A 16623-nucleotide genomic window follows, 5' to 3' on the forward strand; every position below is an offset into this window, starting at 1 on the left:
GGAGAGATTAGAAAGAGACAAAAAGAGCACTGCTAAAACCACTGTTATCCCAGTTGTAGATCAACTGCATCTGTTCTAAGTATGGTACTAAGTCAAGCAATATTTAACTACTATATTGCCTGCTAAAATAGGCCTGCCTTTTTATTACCCTCACTTTTAAAATCTGAATATCATTATTTTGATTTTGAAAAAAAAAAGCCCCACAAAGAAATCGTGCATTACTTCTTCAGATTGGTATGAGAAATTATACGCCAAATGCCATTCCCTTTCATACCATCCTCAAGAATGTTACACATAGTACATGTCATATGTTCCCAAAAGTACATTACACAAAACATTCTAATGTGCTTTAGGCTTTCTACACTACTCTCTGAATTTTCTGCTTTTTAAAATTTACATTTAAAATATTTTTCCTAGGTTTTAATCCATAATTCAAAAATTTTACATTTTATCTTTATACTTTGCATTCTCTAAACTACTCTCAAGTTAATAATTTCCTTATAATGATATATAACTAAAAAAACTAAATAAGAAATTCCTTATTACATAATAATGGAAGGGAAAAATAAGAACTAAAAGAAAGCTACTAATTTATGAACACTTTACAGATAGTGTATGATTCACTGTGACAAATGAACACACTTTTATAAATGTCAAAGAATATTAGATAAAACTTTTATTTATTTTAAATGTAATTTATTAGAGTCATAGGATAGGATCAAACTTAAGAATCCCTTATAATTTACTGCTTGATCAAAGTTAACATTAAAATATAACAAATTATATTGTCAACTCAAACTGACAAACCACTTTCTAAAGAAAAACATTCTGCAGTAAGCTATCATAATTTTTCCTATGGAGTGTTGGCAAAGAATGTAGTTATACTGTGCCAGAAACAGTTAAAAGCAACATTTTTAGGTAATTTGAATAAGATATACATAATAACTCAAAACAAATATTAGGGTTATTTTCTCTGAAAAGTTAGCTTGCAAATGAAAAGGAGAAACCCAAATCCGCATACTGTAATAGCCGTCCTCTTCAAAATTCTACTATTCCATGTAGATACTTCTTTCGTTAACGGTATACGAGTTGGATCATTTTCTCGTTCATTTTGCAACTAATGTTTAGTATGGGAAAAATGAAAAAGTTAATGTGCAGTACAGTGAAAATAAAAATATCTTTGATTTTAAAAAATATCAAAATATCCATGTTAATCACTTGATTTAGATGTAGCCTAAATGCAAGATTCCCATGGAAGATTTAAAGTAAAGATTCAAAATCTTAAAAGACAGTCTTTCTTTCAACCAGGATCCCACTGTAGTAGACTATTAGTTTTACATTAAAAATAAATGCTTCTATAGATTATTACATTTTAAAAACATGTTTTTATGTCAGGAGATAAAGTTCCTTTAATGTTAAAGTTTCTATTTCTACCTATAAGGAACGACAGTCGTTTTTTCCTTTGTATTAAATATCAACTGATATCTTACCAAAAAAGTGAACCTTATAAAAAAAAAGTATTGTTATGGCATACCTACAGTACATGAAATTCAACAGAAACTGGAAGATTCGATGCTAACACTAGAAGTATAATCCTTTACTTAAATATATTCGCAGGAACAAATGTTAACAAAAATTTCAGTGGTTCTTTTTGCACTTCTGAACAATGAAAGTACATGACCCAGTCAGTTTCTAAATTCCTATACATAGAACTGTCTTGCTAAAGAAGGCCTCTCAACTCGTGTGTGTGTGTGTGTGTGTGTGTGTGTGTGTGTGTGTGTGTGTGAGAGAGAGAGAGAGACATGGAGGGGGTGAGGGGAGGGAGAGGGAGGAGATAGTTGCTGGGGAGAGGCAGAAGAGGGAGAACGAGCAGAAACCAAAAGATCCTTGAAAGATAAAAAGAATCAGGCACATTTACAGAGTGATATTTACTAGAAACATCCTGTGCTGGAGTGGTGACATACGTTCAACATTAGCAAAAATAACTACTTCTCAAATCTACAGTGTAAATATTTAATTTATAAACCCTGAAAAATTAATTTCAAATTTATAGTAGAAGATGGACTTCAATGCCAATCTCATTAATACTGTATTCTTGGTCTAACTTCCAAATGGCTTCATTCAGCAACAGATTCCTTTTTGACACTGATGCTCCATTTACTGAATCCTGAGACAGTCATTCCTTTTATTAACCAATTACTTAGAATGACCCTTTCTGACAGGAGCCTGTCAGTGTGTTGGTTTGAAAGAGAATGATGTGGTGTTAGAGTCTGGCCTTGACCTCTCCCACCCTCTCTCTTTGTTACCTCCATATACTTATCTATGATAGCTCATATGTTTCTTTTAAAAAATCCCTTCTGTTATTATTGGTAAACTGTAAAATATCATAAGCTTAACAGGCATGATAGCATACTCCCAAATCTGGAAGCCTCATAGTTCTCTAAATAAAATCTTATTTGGTGATTATTACTTGTTTAAGCCTAATCCAAAGAAAACCCAATGCACAGGCTTGCTGCAAAATTAAGAGGTTCCTGCCCAAAGAACTATATCTGCTGTTATTATGAACCAATGAATATGTTTTCAAGGCCAGTCTTTATATAGAAATGTATAGATTCAAGGTAGAAAAGACCAAAGAAAAACAACCTTCCATTTAGCTAAAGAAAGCTGAAATTTTTCTCTATAGGTATATTTTATTAAAATAAATATTATGGTACCTGACTGAATTGTTCATGTTTTTGAGTCAAAGTTACACTCTGAAAGCAGTGTTTCTTAATTTCATCCCTTGAAGAAAAATCTGGGTGCTCTCTCTAATTTCATCTTAATCCTCCACCCCACCTCCCCAAATGTTTTTAGTTCATCTTGGAGAAAACAAATAATTACCAATCCTGAGACAAAGATGTCTTAGGGAATTTCTTACACTAAACATTAAAGGTTGATGATTTGCAGGAAGTATCTTTACACAAATCCTTCCAAATTTCTCTTGCATCCCCATGAAAAACACTTTGCTAATAAGTAAAATCAATACCATTTCCCTTCAATTCTTCTAGATGATGGATATAGTGAAGATCAATGGTGCTATAATTTTCGTGTTGTCAGCAAGTTCAGAAAGTATAAAATCATATTTTTGCCTGAGAAAGTTCATTTGGGGAGTGGTGTGTATTAAAGGAACACAAAGTGGAAGTAGAGAGAATAATTAGGAAACTAATGTGTAGCACAGTTGCCTGACATACAGGAGGCACTCTTAGGTTTGTTCAATAAATAAATGTCAGAGATAATACAACTTCTAAGATACCTTTCTCTGGAAAGGAGTTATCGTCTACCAAAAATGTGAACTATATTGCTCATTTTCCCTATTTTAAATGTCTTTATCCCCCTATAATTTTGTAGAATTTGCTTCACAATTTTCTGCTTATTTTTAAAAAAGACTCCTTTTGACTGAACATGTTAATAGCTAGAATGACAAATTACCTGGAACATGTATAAAGTCTATTTTGAGGAAAATAACTTTTTTGATAAAATACTAATGAAAATATTAAATGACGTGTTGATGCTATAAAAATTTAACGCATAATCTAATGTTCACATCAGATACTTCACAAAAACTTTATTGATATCAAATATATTTATTAGACATGGAGACTCAGAAATGAGTTCTTTAGTCAAGTGAAAGTGTTGCCCTTTATTATCTACCTTCAACAGAGTTCTCTGTTTTAGCAGCTTAGATTTTGTTATTGCCAGTTTTCTTAAAGGGGGGAAAAATCACCTGTCCTTAAACCAAAATACATACTTCTATATGAGTATACGAACAAGAACCAAAAAAAGCCCATACTCTTTAAAAAAGTTAAATTATAAAAGATACTATAAAAAGTCTAGAAGGGGCTTCCCTGGTGGCACAGTGGTTAAGAACCCACCTGTCAATGCAGGGGACACAGGTTCGAGCCATGGTCTGGGAAAGATCCCACATGACGCAGAGCAACTAAATCCACGTGCCACAACTATTGAAGCCCACGCACCTAGAGCCCATGCTCCGCAACAAGAGAAGCCACCACAATGAGACGCCCATGCACCACAACGAAGAGTAGCCCCCGCTCATCGCAACTAAAGAAAGCCCGTGTGCCCCAACGAAGACCCAATGCAGTCAAAAAAAAAAAAAAAAAAGTCTAGAAAATAGAAGGAATATTTTATCTACAACCCTACCTCATTAACAGAGCTAATAACATTTCATTTTTGGTAGTTTTTTTATATTCACATTTATATATGTAAATAAAAATTAGAAATAGACCTTCTTTAACAAGTTGATATATACTTTTCATTATATTTTTCAACTGGCTGCATATCATTATAAGAAACGGTTATACCATAATTTATTAAATCATTCTCGCATAGGACATTTACGTACATATAATTTTAGAATCATTAAGCTAGTACTATTAAAGATACAAATATTTTTATGGTCCTTGCCACATCTTGCCAAACTGTTTTTGAAAGTGGCTTAGACATCAGTTTCACATGAAAATACTGTTTGGTGAACTATAACCAGTAATGGGTAGGGTAATACATTCCCTGCTAATTTATAGGATGAAAATGATATATCACTGTTCTTTCAGTATGCATTTCATTAATGACCAACAAAGTTTGCTTCCTATGTATATTTCTTCCTTTGAAAACTGTCCTTTGTGGGAGCTTAAGCTGCTTGTCAAACTGCTTCATTGTCTAACATATTATGCTGTAAATAATCTTCCCCCTTTTTAATTTTAATTATTTAAATACCTTCTGAATGAAGTCTTTTAGTTTGCAGACCTCTTCACTCAAGTCTTCAACATTACTAACCAGTTCTTCACAAACTGAAGTAAAATTCCGGGGAGAAGCCCATTCTAGTACTATCTGTTAATATTTTCAAAAGTTACATTTTAAAGAATGGAAAGCAACTTTTCACAACTTTATATCCACAAAAAGTATACAACATTATCAAACATTAAATTAAATTACATAACTGAAAAGCATTTTTTATTCAGGATAAATCCTGATACCAAAAGAACTCAGTATTTTTATATAAATAGTCAAATCAGTTTCCTGAATGCATTTATTAAATATACATATATATCACCATGGAGACTAATATTAGTAATAAAAATATTTATGGTGAATAAAGTCATGAAGGTTTTAAGAATGACATGATTCCCATATTAGTGTTATATAAAAATCATAGGAAAACAAGTGCATTAAATATTTTTCATTATATGCAAGTAGCTAAAACCAAATCACATGAAAAACTTTACAAAACAAGTTTGCTTTTACAGGTCACTTACACTTTCTCTATTTAAAATTTCCTTCATTAAAACATCCTTATATTGAAATGGTTTTTAATAACACTCAACACACTGTTTTGTTTCAACTTTCACTTGGGTCTCCTGTCACTTTATATTTTAAACAATTAAATTCCCTTTAAGAACAAATGGTAAGTTCAATACACAGATCAGTTTAACTTTTGGTCTGACTCATTTTCCTTTTCTTGAGGGCTAGAACACAAAGTTTTTCAATTAATTAGTATAAAAAAGTAATATTAAATAAATTGACTTATTTAGATCTTAGGTGATTTTACAGAGGATACAGTTTTACCAGATCATTACAGTTTATTGAGTTATCATTAACTTATCTGGAATGTTCTCCAGCATTCATACTTTTCTTCATTTAATAACTTTTGTAGAATACCTTCTGAGAATTTGCAGGCAACTCAGTAATAATGTTCTGTACAGCTGTTATTAAATGGCCACACTGTTTGTTTAATTTCAGAAGAAAGCTGAGGAACTCATCACCACTAAAGAGAGGAAATAAAAAGGAATCACTAATACGAACAATTTACTCCATTTTACTTGGCTAGTTATTCAATGTCTAGTCATAACATTTATTAGATTCTTTAAAAAAAATATTTGTAGAATAGTTAATTTGTATTAGCAACTGAAATAGACTTTGAGCATACAACGAAAACCAAGCATCCAATCTTGAGGATCTCAAAGTTCAGGATGAGAAACAGACATAGAATTATAACATTGTTATTCACAGGGACATATGAAGAAGGAACATAAAAGTGCCAATATTTGAATGTCTGTTATACAAAGGCACTGCACTAGTTATTTTACATTTATTATTTTTTAAATTCTTCCCAACAACTCCTATAAGGTAGATGTTATTAACAGAAGTTTATAGTTGAGACATCTAAAACTCAGATATAATGAATCTAGTATAATGGGAATAGGGATTTAGTTATGCTTCATAGAGTTCATACTTGAACTGAGTCTGGAGCTTAAAAATAAGTTTGTCAGGTAGGTAAGGAAGAAAAGAGATTCTGGATGGAGAGAATAGCAGGTGCGAAAGAACAGGGGTAGGAGGTCTCCAAGGTATAACTAAAGCACAATTATGGGAAAGTTGTAAGAAAAGAGGCTGCACGGGATCACTTGTTTAAGGAACTTTCGTGACATGCTAAGGAATGGAATATTACCTTTTGGATAATGTACAGTTGCTAAAGAATTTTAAACAGGAAAGTAGAAAATCAGATTTTCGTACGAGAAAGTTTATTTGGGGAATGGTGTGGATTAAAGGAAAACAAAAAGTGGAAATAGAATAATTAGGATACTAGTTTAAGAAATGTTTAGGAGAATAAACTGAAAAGGTTGGTGATGGATTGCACATAAAAGAAAAGGAAAAGTCTAGGGTTATTCTAAGTTCTTTGGTTGCAGTGGAAGATGGCACTAACAAGCAGGGAAGTGAATTTGGGGGTGGGTGGCAGAGAAAAAAGTGGGGTGAAGACAAAGCAATATAGCATAATAATTAAGAACACAGTCTCTAGTGTCAGGAAGACCTGAGTTTGAATTCAGCTTCCACAGCTTTATGATCTTGGGCAAACCTAATCTTCAGCCAAATATTTCTGTATCTCTAGAACTGAGGTAAAAGGAGTGTCAGGAGGACTGAAGGAGATAACATGTGAAAAGCACCTAGCATTCTGTCTAGTACATATATGGCAGTTAAATAAACTTAATAATGATGATGATGGCAATGATATGAGACATGTAGGTGGCAATGACCAGTAAGTAGTAGAAAATGTCAGTCTTGCAGGTACTTATCCTGGGGTCCACAGCCTCATGAGGCTACACAGAATTCGGGGAGTTGGTGAACTTACATGGGGAAAAATTACATGTTTATTTTCACTAACCTCTAACAGAATTTCAGTCTTTCCTTCAATTATGAATATAGGCACAAACCACAGAAGTATTAGAAATGTCTATAATTTTGGTCACCAGTAGAAATCAAAACAATGGTCACGGAGAGGACCACAAAGCAAAAAGATACATATTGTGAAGAGGGGAGAGTTGATAGGGGTAGAAGAAAAAAGCTATCAAAGGAAAAGCAGCCTGAGAAAAAGAAAAGCAGGAGTTAAGGTCTGTTATGAAAGGTATTGAAGGGAATAGATTCAAGATGGAGGAAGAAAGTCAAGCATGTTAAATAATTAGGATTAGTCCACTGATTCCGACAATAAAGAGATACTGATGACTAGATTAGTTTCAAAGACAGAAGCCAATTTATTGTGAAAGCTACAAAGAAACTAACACAGCCAAATAGAAAAGGGGACCAAGGATAAGAATAGGTAACTCAGAGGAAAAGAAAAAAGAAAATTTTAAATGGATAATAAACATGGGATTAAAATAAGATGTTATATTCTAGTGGAATGACAAAAATTAAGTAGATCATTAGTATCAAGAGTTGAGGGGCTTCCCTGGTGGCGCAGTGGTTGAGAATCCGCCTGCCGATGCAGGGGACACGGGTTCGTGCCCCGATCCGGGAGAATCCCACATGCCGCGGAGCGGCTGGGCTCGTGGGCCATGGCCGCTGAGCCTGCGCGTCCGGAGCCTGTGCTCCGCAATGGGAGAGGCCACCACAGTGAGAGGCCCGTGTACAGCAAAAAAAAAAAAAAAAAAAAAAGAAAAAAAAGAGTTGACAAATTTGTGAGATGACCTTTCTGGAGAGTTATTTAGAAGTATCTATTATAATAAAAATTCACACAAAAACTAATACAATGGGACCAAAAGTTACTTCTGAGTCCAAATGAAATTCTTACAGGTAGAAGTTTTGACTATACACTGTACAAAGTTTCTTTCATGCTGTTTCTAGGAGGAAAGGTTATAAAAAGCAAGAAAGGAGAACCTCTAATGAAACTTAATAGCAAACTTTTCTCTAAGACACGACTTTTATATAGTATTTTAATTTAAAAGAAATCTTTTTTCTTAGCTATTAGACTGAAAAATAAACAGTTTATACAAAATAAAGACTTTAAACTTTACAAATATAATATATATAATCAAGTCACCAACTATGAAAAGTATCTGATGACTACTTTATAAAAGCAAATTGAAATAAAAAAATTTAGATAAGCTCTTGTTCTATCTAGCAAAAGTGGTATTTATAAAAACATTTCCAAATAAATATAATTCTTCTTTATTACATTTTCTTTCTGCTCTTTGCTCGAGAAAGAACAGAACTTGAACATATTTTTCTGTCGAAACAACAGCAGTCATTACTTGTATTAATTTTTCTGTTTCCATGTAGTGGTTTGTGTGTGTGTGTGTGTGTGTGTGTGTGTGTGTGTGTGTGTGGTATGCGGGCCTCTCACTGTTGTGGCCTCTCCCGCTGCGGAGCACAGGCTCCGGACGCGCCCGCTCAGCGGCCATGGCTCACGGGCCCAGCCGCTCCACGGCATGTGGGATCCTCCCAGACCGGGGCACGAACCCGTGTCCCCTGCATCGGCAGGCGGACTCTCAACCACTGCGCCACCAGGGAAGCCCCTCCATGTAGTGTTTATATAAGGTATACTTAAAACTTATATTTTAGTGCTCTTTACTCAAATTTTATTTATCAGTGAAAGAATAAGTACTTGAATGAGTAATTCATTAATTCCCTATATATTTTTTATGTAATGACTCTTAAGGAAATTAAGATCCATTGAGAACTGTCATTCAAAATGATAGCAGGTATATTATTCTAGATAGTCAAAGCACACATATATATGTGGAATATAAACTTATAAGCTCTTATTCTCAAGGAAGACTAAGTTAACAACTCAGTTCGAATAAGCAAATACTATTATTAACAAAATTACATAATCTTAATGGATGAAAGGAAAATATATACCTTTTTTGTGATGTATAATTTTCAGGGCCACTGAATATGGATAGGCAAGTTATAAAAAACACAACTCAAAAGTTGCCTTTCATCATACACTGTGTGACTGGATGCCGAGCCCCCACCCCACAGCTGTACAACCTACATACCTTTACATGGCAGCCCTGATAATTTTGTACTTATTTAAGGATTTCAAAATAAGCAGATATGGCATAGGTATGATAGACTATATTATTTGATCAAATTGTCATGTCTTTTCTACTGAGCCAAATACTACCAGGCCTCTCTCTGCCAGAGGATTACACTTCATGCCCCAAAGACAAGAGGCTTGGCCATATGACTTGCTTTGGCAAATAAAATATGACTGGAAGTGACTGTGTAACTTCTGAACAGTTCGAGGTGGGGCTATTTCTCCAGCCCGTTTTCAGAATAAGGAGGAGATTCACTGCAGCTGATCCATGATAGGCAATCAAGAAATAAACTTTGTTTCTGTAAGTTATTTAGATTTAGAAGTTATTTGTTACTGCAGCACAACAAAGTGTAAGTTGACTGAAACAACAGGCCATATTTTTAAAATGTGAAGTTAAGTATTAGGATAAAATTTATACTTTAAATAAAGGTACTCCAAATAGAAGTACTATGTGCTCACTGTAGACTATCTGGAAAAACTAAAATTACCAATACTTCTATCACCCAAAGATAATGACTGGTACTATTTTCTTACAGAATATTTTCTTATAGTACACATTTTCTTCTAGTATTTTTCATATGAATATATACAACTGGCATTATACCTCACACTCCGTTTTATATTTGCCTTTTATATTATTAGGAGTATTTTTCCATGACATTAAGTCTCAAAATAATTTAAACGACAGAATAAAATAATTATACTGATGTAATATAATCCAACCATTCACCTTAAGTTAAATACTTAGAGTTTCCACATTTAGAATATTTATAAATAGATGTGAACAATGTATTTTTTATGTGAAAATTTGCATCTATACAGATTTTTTTTGGAGGAGAAATCATTTCCTAAGTAGACATAATTTTGAGATGCTTTTGATACATTTAAGTAGATATCAGAAAGGCTCAGAGAAAAGGTCTGGTTAGAAACTGCTGAAAATGTCAAGACATGGGTGAAACTTTATTTGTGTTCAAAATATCTCAAAGTAGTAATGAAATGGTTATTAGTATTTTTAGATTGCATTCTCTAATTCTGAAAACATACTAAGGCTAACTGTAGAAAAAAGTAAATGTACTGTGCATGTGTGTTCCTGTAACACACTATTTTATAAAACTGAACACATAGAAGAAAAGTATCTTAAAATAAATCAGTAGCTAAATTGTTGAAGTCACATTACCAGAAGATTATAATTAATCAGTTCAACTTTTCCTGCTGTTAGTTTTCTTATGACTTAATGACTAATTTCTTCTTTAAAGAATGACTTTGAACAAATGGGAAGTAAAACCTTTTCCGTAACAGCATGTAAACAAAGTCTGTGATTTAATAACAAGGTCAAATTCCTGAAATATATGTCTGCCAGTTTTATTTTTTTAAAAATTCAGCAGTTTTAATAAGTGAACCATTCAGGATTCTGTACATTCTTTAAGTCTATTAAATCTCAACAATGAAAATTCATAGAGGCAACTCTGACATCATAAAAATAAGTTATATTAAAAAATTTAATTTGAAATTTAGTCATGTAGAACTCAGAATATTCCTTCATAGAAGCAATAAATTAGAAAAGTAAAGAAAATGAACAAAGAGATTCAAAGTTTGCTGATTTAAGTCCTCACAACTGAAATCTTTTACAATGTACTTAAATATTTAAGAGATGCAATGTTATTTTGAAACAATGAGGCATTATTTTGAATATAGATCATCTTGTTAAAAGGAGATACAGTTAGAGAAAGGGAAATAATTTTGCAATAACATTTTAGAAGAAATCTGGATCATCTAAATTATCCCCTAGAAGACTTATCTAAATTTTAAAATGGTGTGGAAACTTATTATTCCTATGTTTAATTAATGTTTCTCATAGTTGCAATGTTAGTGTTAGGCAGGCTACACTACACTACTGCACTTCTAAGTATTGTATTTTATAGACTATAACTTGGATAAACTTCAAGTAAATTAGGCTGACTGAAAAAAGCCAATCAAAAATGGATACATACTGTACGATTGCATTTATGTAACATTCATGAAATAACATCATTATAAAGATGGATAACAAATTATCGATTGCTAGTTTTAGGGATGGGGAGGGGTGGTGGGAGCTATGAAGGGGTAGTATGTGGTAGCATTGTGGTGATGGTATGTTAAGTATATTGATTGTGGCAGTGGTTATGAGAAGCTACACACATGACAAAATTGCATAGAGCTATACACACACACACACACAAATGAGCACGTGTATAACTGATGAAATACAAATACAAACCAGAAAAATGTCAGTTTCTGGTTTTGATATTGTACTACAGTTATGCAAGATAACTGGGTACACTGGGTGACACTGGGTGAAGGGTACAAAGAACCTTTCTGTACGTCTCTGCAATTTCTTGTGAATCTAAAATTATTTCAAATAAAAAGTTAAAAAAATCATTTACTGTTCCACAATATGTTTAAAAAATCAAATACCATTATTTTCAAAATAAATTTTAGATTACTAATATTGCTACTAATCAGTGTTTGACAAGTTTATAATATTGAAAATGAACTTTATATATTGATAACATAATTTCATAAAGAATAAGGCTGAAAGTAGAGCTGAGGTACATGAGAAATGCTTTCTTATTGCCCTAAGCAAAAATATTACCCTTAGAATCTTCAATCTGACATTTATATGATTTAAAGAGAGTAAGAGCTACACTATGAAAAGCATGGGATCTTTTAATTAACTCATTTAACAAAATGCAATGAAAAAATAAAACAATATTTCTATGTGAGTTAAGAAGATGCATTGTTTTGCTTCTTGGTAAAAACTGACTTTATAAAGTACTTTCTACTTCAGAACACAGTATATCGCAAAATGAACTATCCATATCCCTGGCAAAATGATGGTATTAAGTAAAATAACTTGGACATTATCAAAATTTAATTAAAAAAGAAAGTTCATTCTAAACAGTATTAATGTAAACCAGTAGGTTAATTTTACCTGATTTCCAACTTTGCCACTTCAGGTAATTCTCCAAATTTTATCTCTTCTATCTCTAGTTCCTTAAGAGCAGCCATAATTTTCTGCTGATCTCTACTGGTAATTCCAATCTAAGTAGAAATGATTTTAAAGTACAATAAGGTAGTCATACTTGAAGAATATTCAAAATTACTGAAGAAGTTTTCTACTTGATTAATTCACATCTTGAAAAAAATAGATACATATTGGAAAAAAAACCATACTGAAAAATATACAAGTTTGCTTATAACTGGACTGACTAGGTTACATCACTAAAATATTTAGATATATAGTGACTATAGTCAATTTTTTGCATTATATAACAATTGTGATGGATTCTAAAACAAATTACTAGATTTTAATATATAATCTTTCCAGAAAACCAGAGTAAAACAATTTTTCCTTCAAAATATTATTTTAAATGTTATCACTGATTAAGTGAGAATTAAGTCTTCTTTTTGTCTATGTTCTACCTTTAGTATTAACTAAATTTTCTATTCTGGATTTAGCTAAGTAGTAGTATGGTTTGATTTTCAGTGATGGTAAAGATTTCAAGTTTCCAATGTGCTCATACAGGAAGATCATTCCTTTTTATGTATCCTACTTATTAAAGTATCTCTGATATTTCCCACAGCTATTTTCAAATTGTTACTTAATAATACTCATTAGCAAAATAATAAGTCTTGGTCATTTTGAAAACCTAGAAAAAGGCAATAATTGAAAAACACGTTTATACCCACATGTACAAAAAACCAACTCTTATTTCTAAGTAACCTGTTTTATACTGTTTTACAGATCTATTTCATGTTTAGAAATAAACCACCAGTTTTAGTTGAGATGTCATAACTAATCTGAAGGAAAAAACCCAACTCTAAGTCTTTAAGTATTCTTTTTTTTTTAACATCTTTATTGGAGTATAATTGATTTACAACGGTGTTAGTTTCTGCTTTATAACAAAGTGAGTCAGTTGTACATATACATATGTCCCCATATCTCTTCCCTCTTGGGTCTCCCTCCCTCCCACCCTCCCTATCCCACCCCTCTAGGTGGTCACAAAGCACTGAGCTGATCTCCCTGTGCTATGCGGCTGCTTCCCACTAGCTATCTATTTTACATTTGGTAGTGTATATATGCCCATGCCACTCTCTCACTTTGTCCCAGTTTACCCTTCCCCCTCCCCATGTCCTCAAGTCCATTCTCTAGTAGGTCTGCATCTTTATTCCCATCCTGCCCCTAGGTTCTTTATAACCTTTTTTTCTTTGATTCCATATATATGTGTTAGCATACGGTATTTGTTTTTCTCTCTCTGACTTATTTTACTCTGAATGACAGACTCTAGGTCTATCCACCTCACCACAAATAACTCAATTTCGTTTCTTTTTATGGCTGAATAATATTCCATTGTATATATGTGCCACATCTTCTTTATCCATTCATCTGCTGATGGACACTTAGGTTGCTTCCATGTCCTGGCTATTGTAAATAGAGCTGCAATGAACATTTTGGTACATGACTCTTTTTGAATTATGGTTTTCTCAGGGTATATGCCCAGTACTGGGATTGCTGGGTCGTATGGTAGTTCTATTTTTAGTTTTTTAAGGAACCTCCATACTGTTCTCCATAGTGGCTGTATCAATTTACATTCCCACCAACAGTGCAAGAGGGTTCCCTTTTCTCCACACCCTCTCCAGCATTTATTGTTTATAGATTTTTTGATGATGGCCATTCTGACTGGTGTGACCTGATACGTCATTGTAGTTTTGATTTGCATTTCTCTAATGATTAGTGATGTTGAGCATTCTTTCATGTGTTTGTTGGCACTCTGTATATCTTCTTTGGAGAAATGTCTATTTAGGTCTTCTGCCCATTTTTGGATTGGGTTGTTTGTTTGTTTCATATTGAGCTGCATGAGCTGCTTGTAAATTTTGGAGATTAATCCTTGGTCAGTTGCTTTATTTGCAAATATTTTCTCCCATTCTGAGGGTTGTCTTTTTGTCTTGTTTATGGTTTCCTTTGCTGTGCAAAAGCTTTTAAGTAAGTCTTTAAATATTCTTAAGGCAACTTAATATTGGAATGGAAGATTTTAGATATGGTTATCCATAATCATATCTAATGAGGAACCTAGCAGAAGATCACTCACAGTCTATAGCTGTAGGATTTTTAAAATAGAAAATAAAAGGATTCAAAATATTAAAAATATGAAAGATAATATCTGGAGTTTTTGAAATTGATACTAACCTTTGTAAACTCATCTTTCCTCATGGTCAAAAGATGTCTTAAAGTTATATCCCTTTCCTGTAGAAAAGAAGAAAATGCCACCTTTCAATATAAATGAAATAGTAGAAGGGGAAGTAGGCAACTGTACATATAAGTTAGTCAGTTATATGCTACCCTCCTAAAAACTTTCAACTACTGGGTAGATAGTAATGAGTATAATAATATGTATAATTACGTAAAAAAATATATACATAGCTAGTTTCCCAGATTCAAAAAAAAGTATTACAACTTATATTTGCTTACATAAAAAGAAAACAGCTCTATAAAATTTGACAGAAATTGTTTTATGAATTTTTAAAATTTATAATCGTATAATATTAATAACATTTGGTTTTACTGAATATTTCTCAAATAGGAAGTTTCACGATTGTACAGTGAAACCCAATTCTAAACTGCCTAAATGAATGTGCATATTCCTAAGGAGAGCCTGTCTTAAATAGTGCTTTACTGCTGCAGTATCAGCTAAATGGCTGATAACTGTCATCTGCTCAAATCCCATAATGCATGCCTAAAATACCTACAACAGTGCTTCACATATGATCTAATTTGATATTTATGACAATCCTACACTAGGTATTACCATCCTTATGAAAAAAAAGGAGATTTAAGTAACATATTTCAGTTAATAATCATTAGAGCAAGAATCTGATACCTGGCTTGTTTGGTTTAAAATCATGCTTCTAATATTCTATACAGGAAGATCAGCAACTGCAAAAACAGACTAAGGGCTTAGATGTACAAGGAGTTCTGTGATGCTTTGGGCAGTGGGTAAAAGCCAGATTCTAATTTATGTAAATTTCTATAATAATAAATTTTCAAAATGCTTGTAATTTTAAAATGGGATGTATCAATGCTACAAATTATGGAGAAAAGTACATCTGTCACCCCTTCATAAGCATGCTTATGAATTAATATTTAATGTTATATTAACCAACAAATAAACATGCATACATAACTCACCAAGCTTAAACAAAATCTTACCTTCAGTAAATCTGTCATATGTTCAAGTCCAAGACCATGTAAAAATATTTCCAGATCTCCAAATGCTGTATATGAACTATACATATTTATAGCAATGTCAATTTCAGAACAGACTATTAGTGCACAAGTAATAAATATATATTTATGATGCAGAGAGAGAATGAGAATAAGAATGAGTAAGAATGAGTCTATGTAGAATATACAGGCATACATCGTTTTACTGTGCTTTGCTTTATTGCTTTATCTGCAGACATTGTTTTTTTACAAATTGAAGGTTTGTGACAACCCTACGTCAACCAAGTCTATTGGTGTCATTTCTCCAATGGTATCTGCTCACTATGTGTGTCTGTGTCACACTTTGGTAATTCTTGAAATATTTCAAACTTTTTCATTATTATATTTGTTATGGTGATTCTTGATGTTGCTCTTACAACTTGCTGAAGGCTCAGATGGTGGTTACCATTTTTTAGCAATAAAGTATATTTTAATTAATATATGTACTTTGTTTTTGTAGACAGAATGCTATTGCACACTTAACAGACTACAGTATGGTGTAAACATAACTTTTAAATTTGCGTAACTCACTTTATTGTGATATTTGCTTTATTGTGGTGGTCTGGAACTGAACACCAATATCTCTGAGGTATGCCTATATTTGCAAATTTACCCACTAGACCTATGTTATACAAAGGAATAAGAAAGGTTTCCTGAGTGAAGATTTAAGTAAACAGAGAAAATGGTGATAGTAAAATGAAGCTCATTTTTCCTCAGAAGGAAAATATTTGCCAATATTTATACAACTGACCCCTGAATAACACAGTTTGAACTGTGCAGATCCACTTACACAGGGAGTTTTTTCAATAGTAAATACTATAGTACTACACAATTGTGGTTAGTTGAATCCACAGATGTGGAACTGCAGATATGGAGGAATCTTGGGTACAGATTTTCCAAGGGCAGGGTCAGCGCCCCTAACCCCCAGAATTGTTCAAGGGTCAGCTGTATTCCTTGT

At 32.7% G+C, this 16623-nt stretch overlaps 1 protein-coding gene across 2 annotated transcripts in view; it reads right to left on the reverse strand.

Annotated features, from left to right (window-relative positions):
* Positions 1–964: 964 nt before the first annotated feature.
* ASZ1 (ankyrin repeat, SAM and basic leucine zipper domain containing 1) overlaps positions 965–16623 on the reverse strand; it is a 70067-nt gene continuing 54408 nt past the window's right edge. For both annotated transcript variants that reach the window (XM_060108131.1, XM_060108130.1), the window contains 6 exons: positions 15612–15687; positions 14592–14648; positions 12336–12445; positions 5713–5818; positions 4771–4884; positions 965–1117 (listed from right to left, as the gene is read on the reverse strand). In XM_060108131.1, coding sequence (XP_059964114.1) covers positions 965–1117; positions 4771–4884; positions 5713–5818; positions 12336–12445; positions 14592–14648; positions 15612–15687 — 616 coding nt within the window. The remainder of the gene's footprint in view (positions 1118–4770; positions 4885–5712; positions 5819–12335; positions 12446–14591; positions 14649–15611; positions 15688–16623) is intronic.

The sequence above is a fragment of the Mesoplodon densirostris genome, chromosome 9 (assembly GCF_025265405.1).
Source record: "Mesoplodon densirostris isolate mMesDen1 chromosome 9, mMesDen1 primary haplotype, whole genome shotgun sequence".
Lineage (NCBI taxonomy): Eukaryota > Metazoa > Chordata > Mammalia > Artiodactyla > Ziphiidae > Mesoplodon > Mesoplodon densirostris.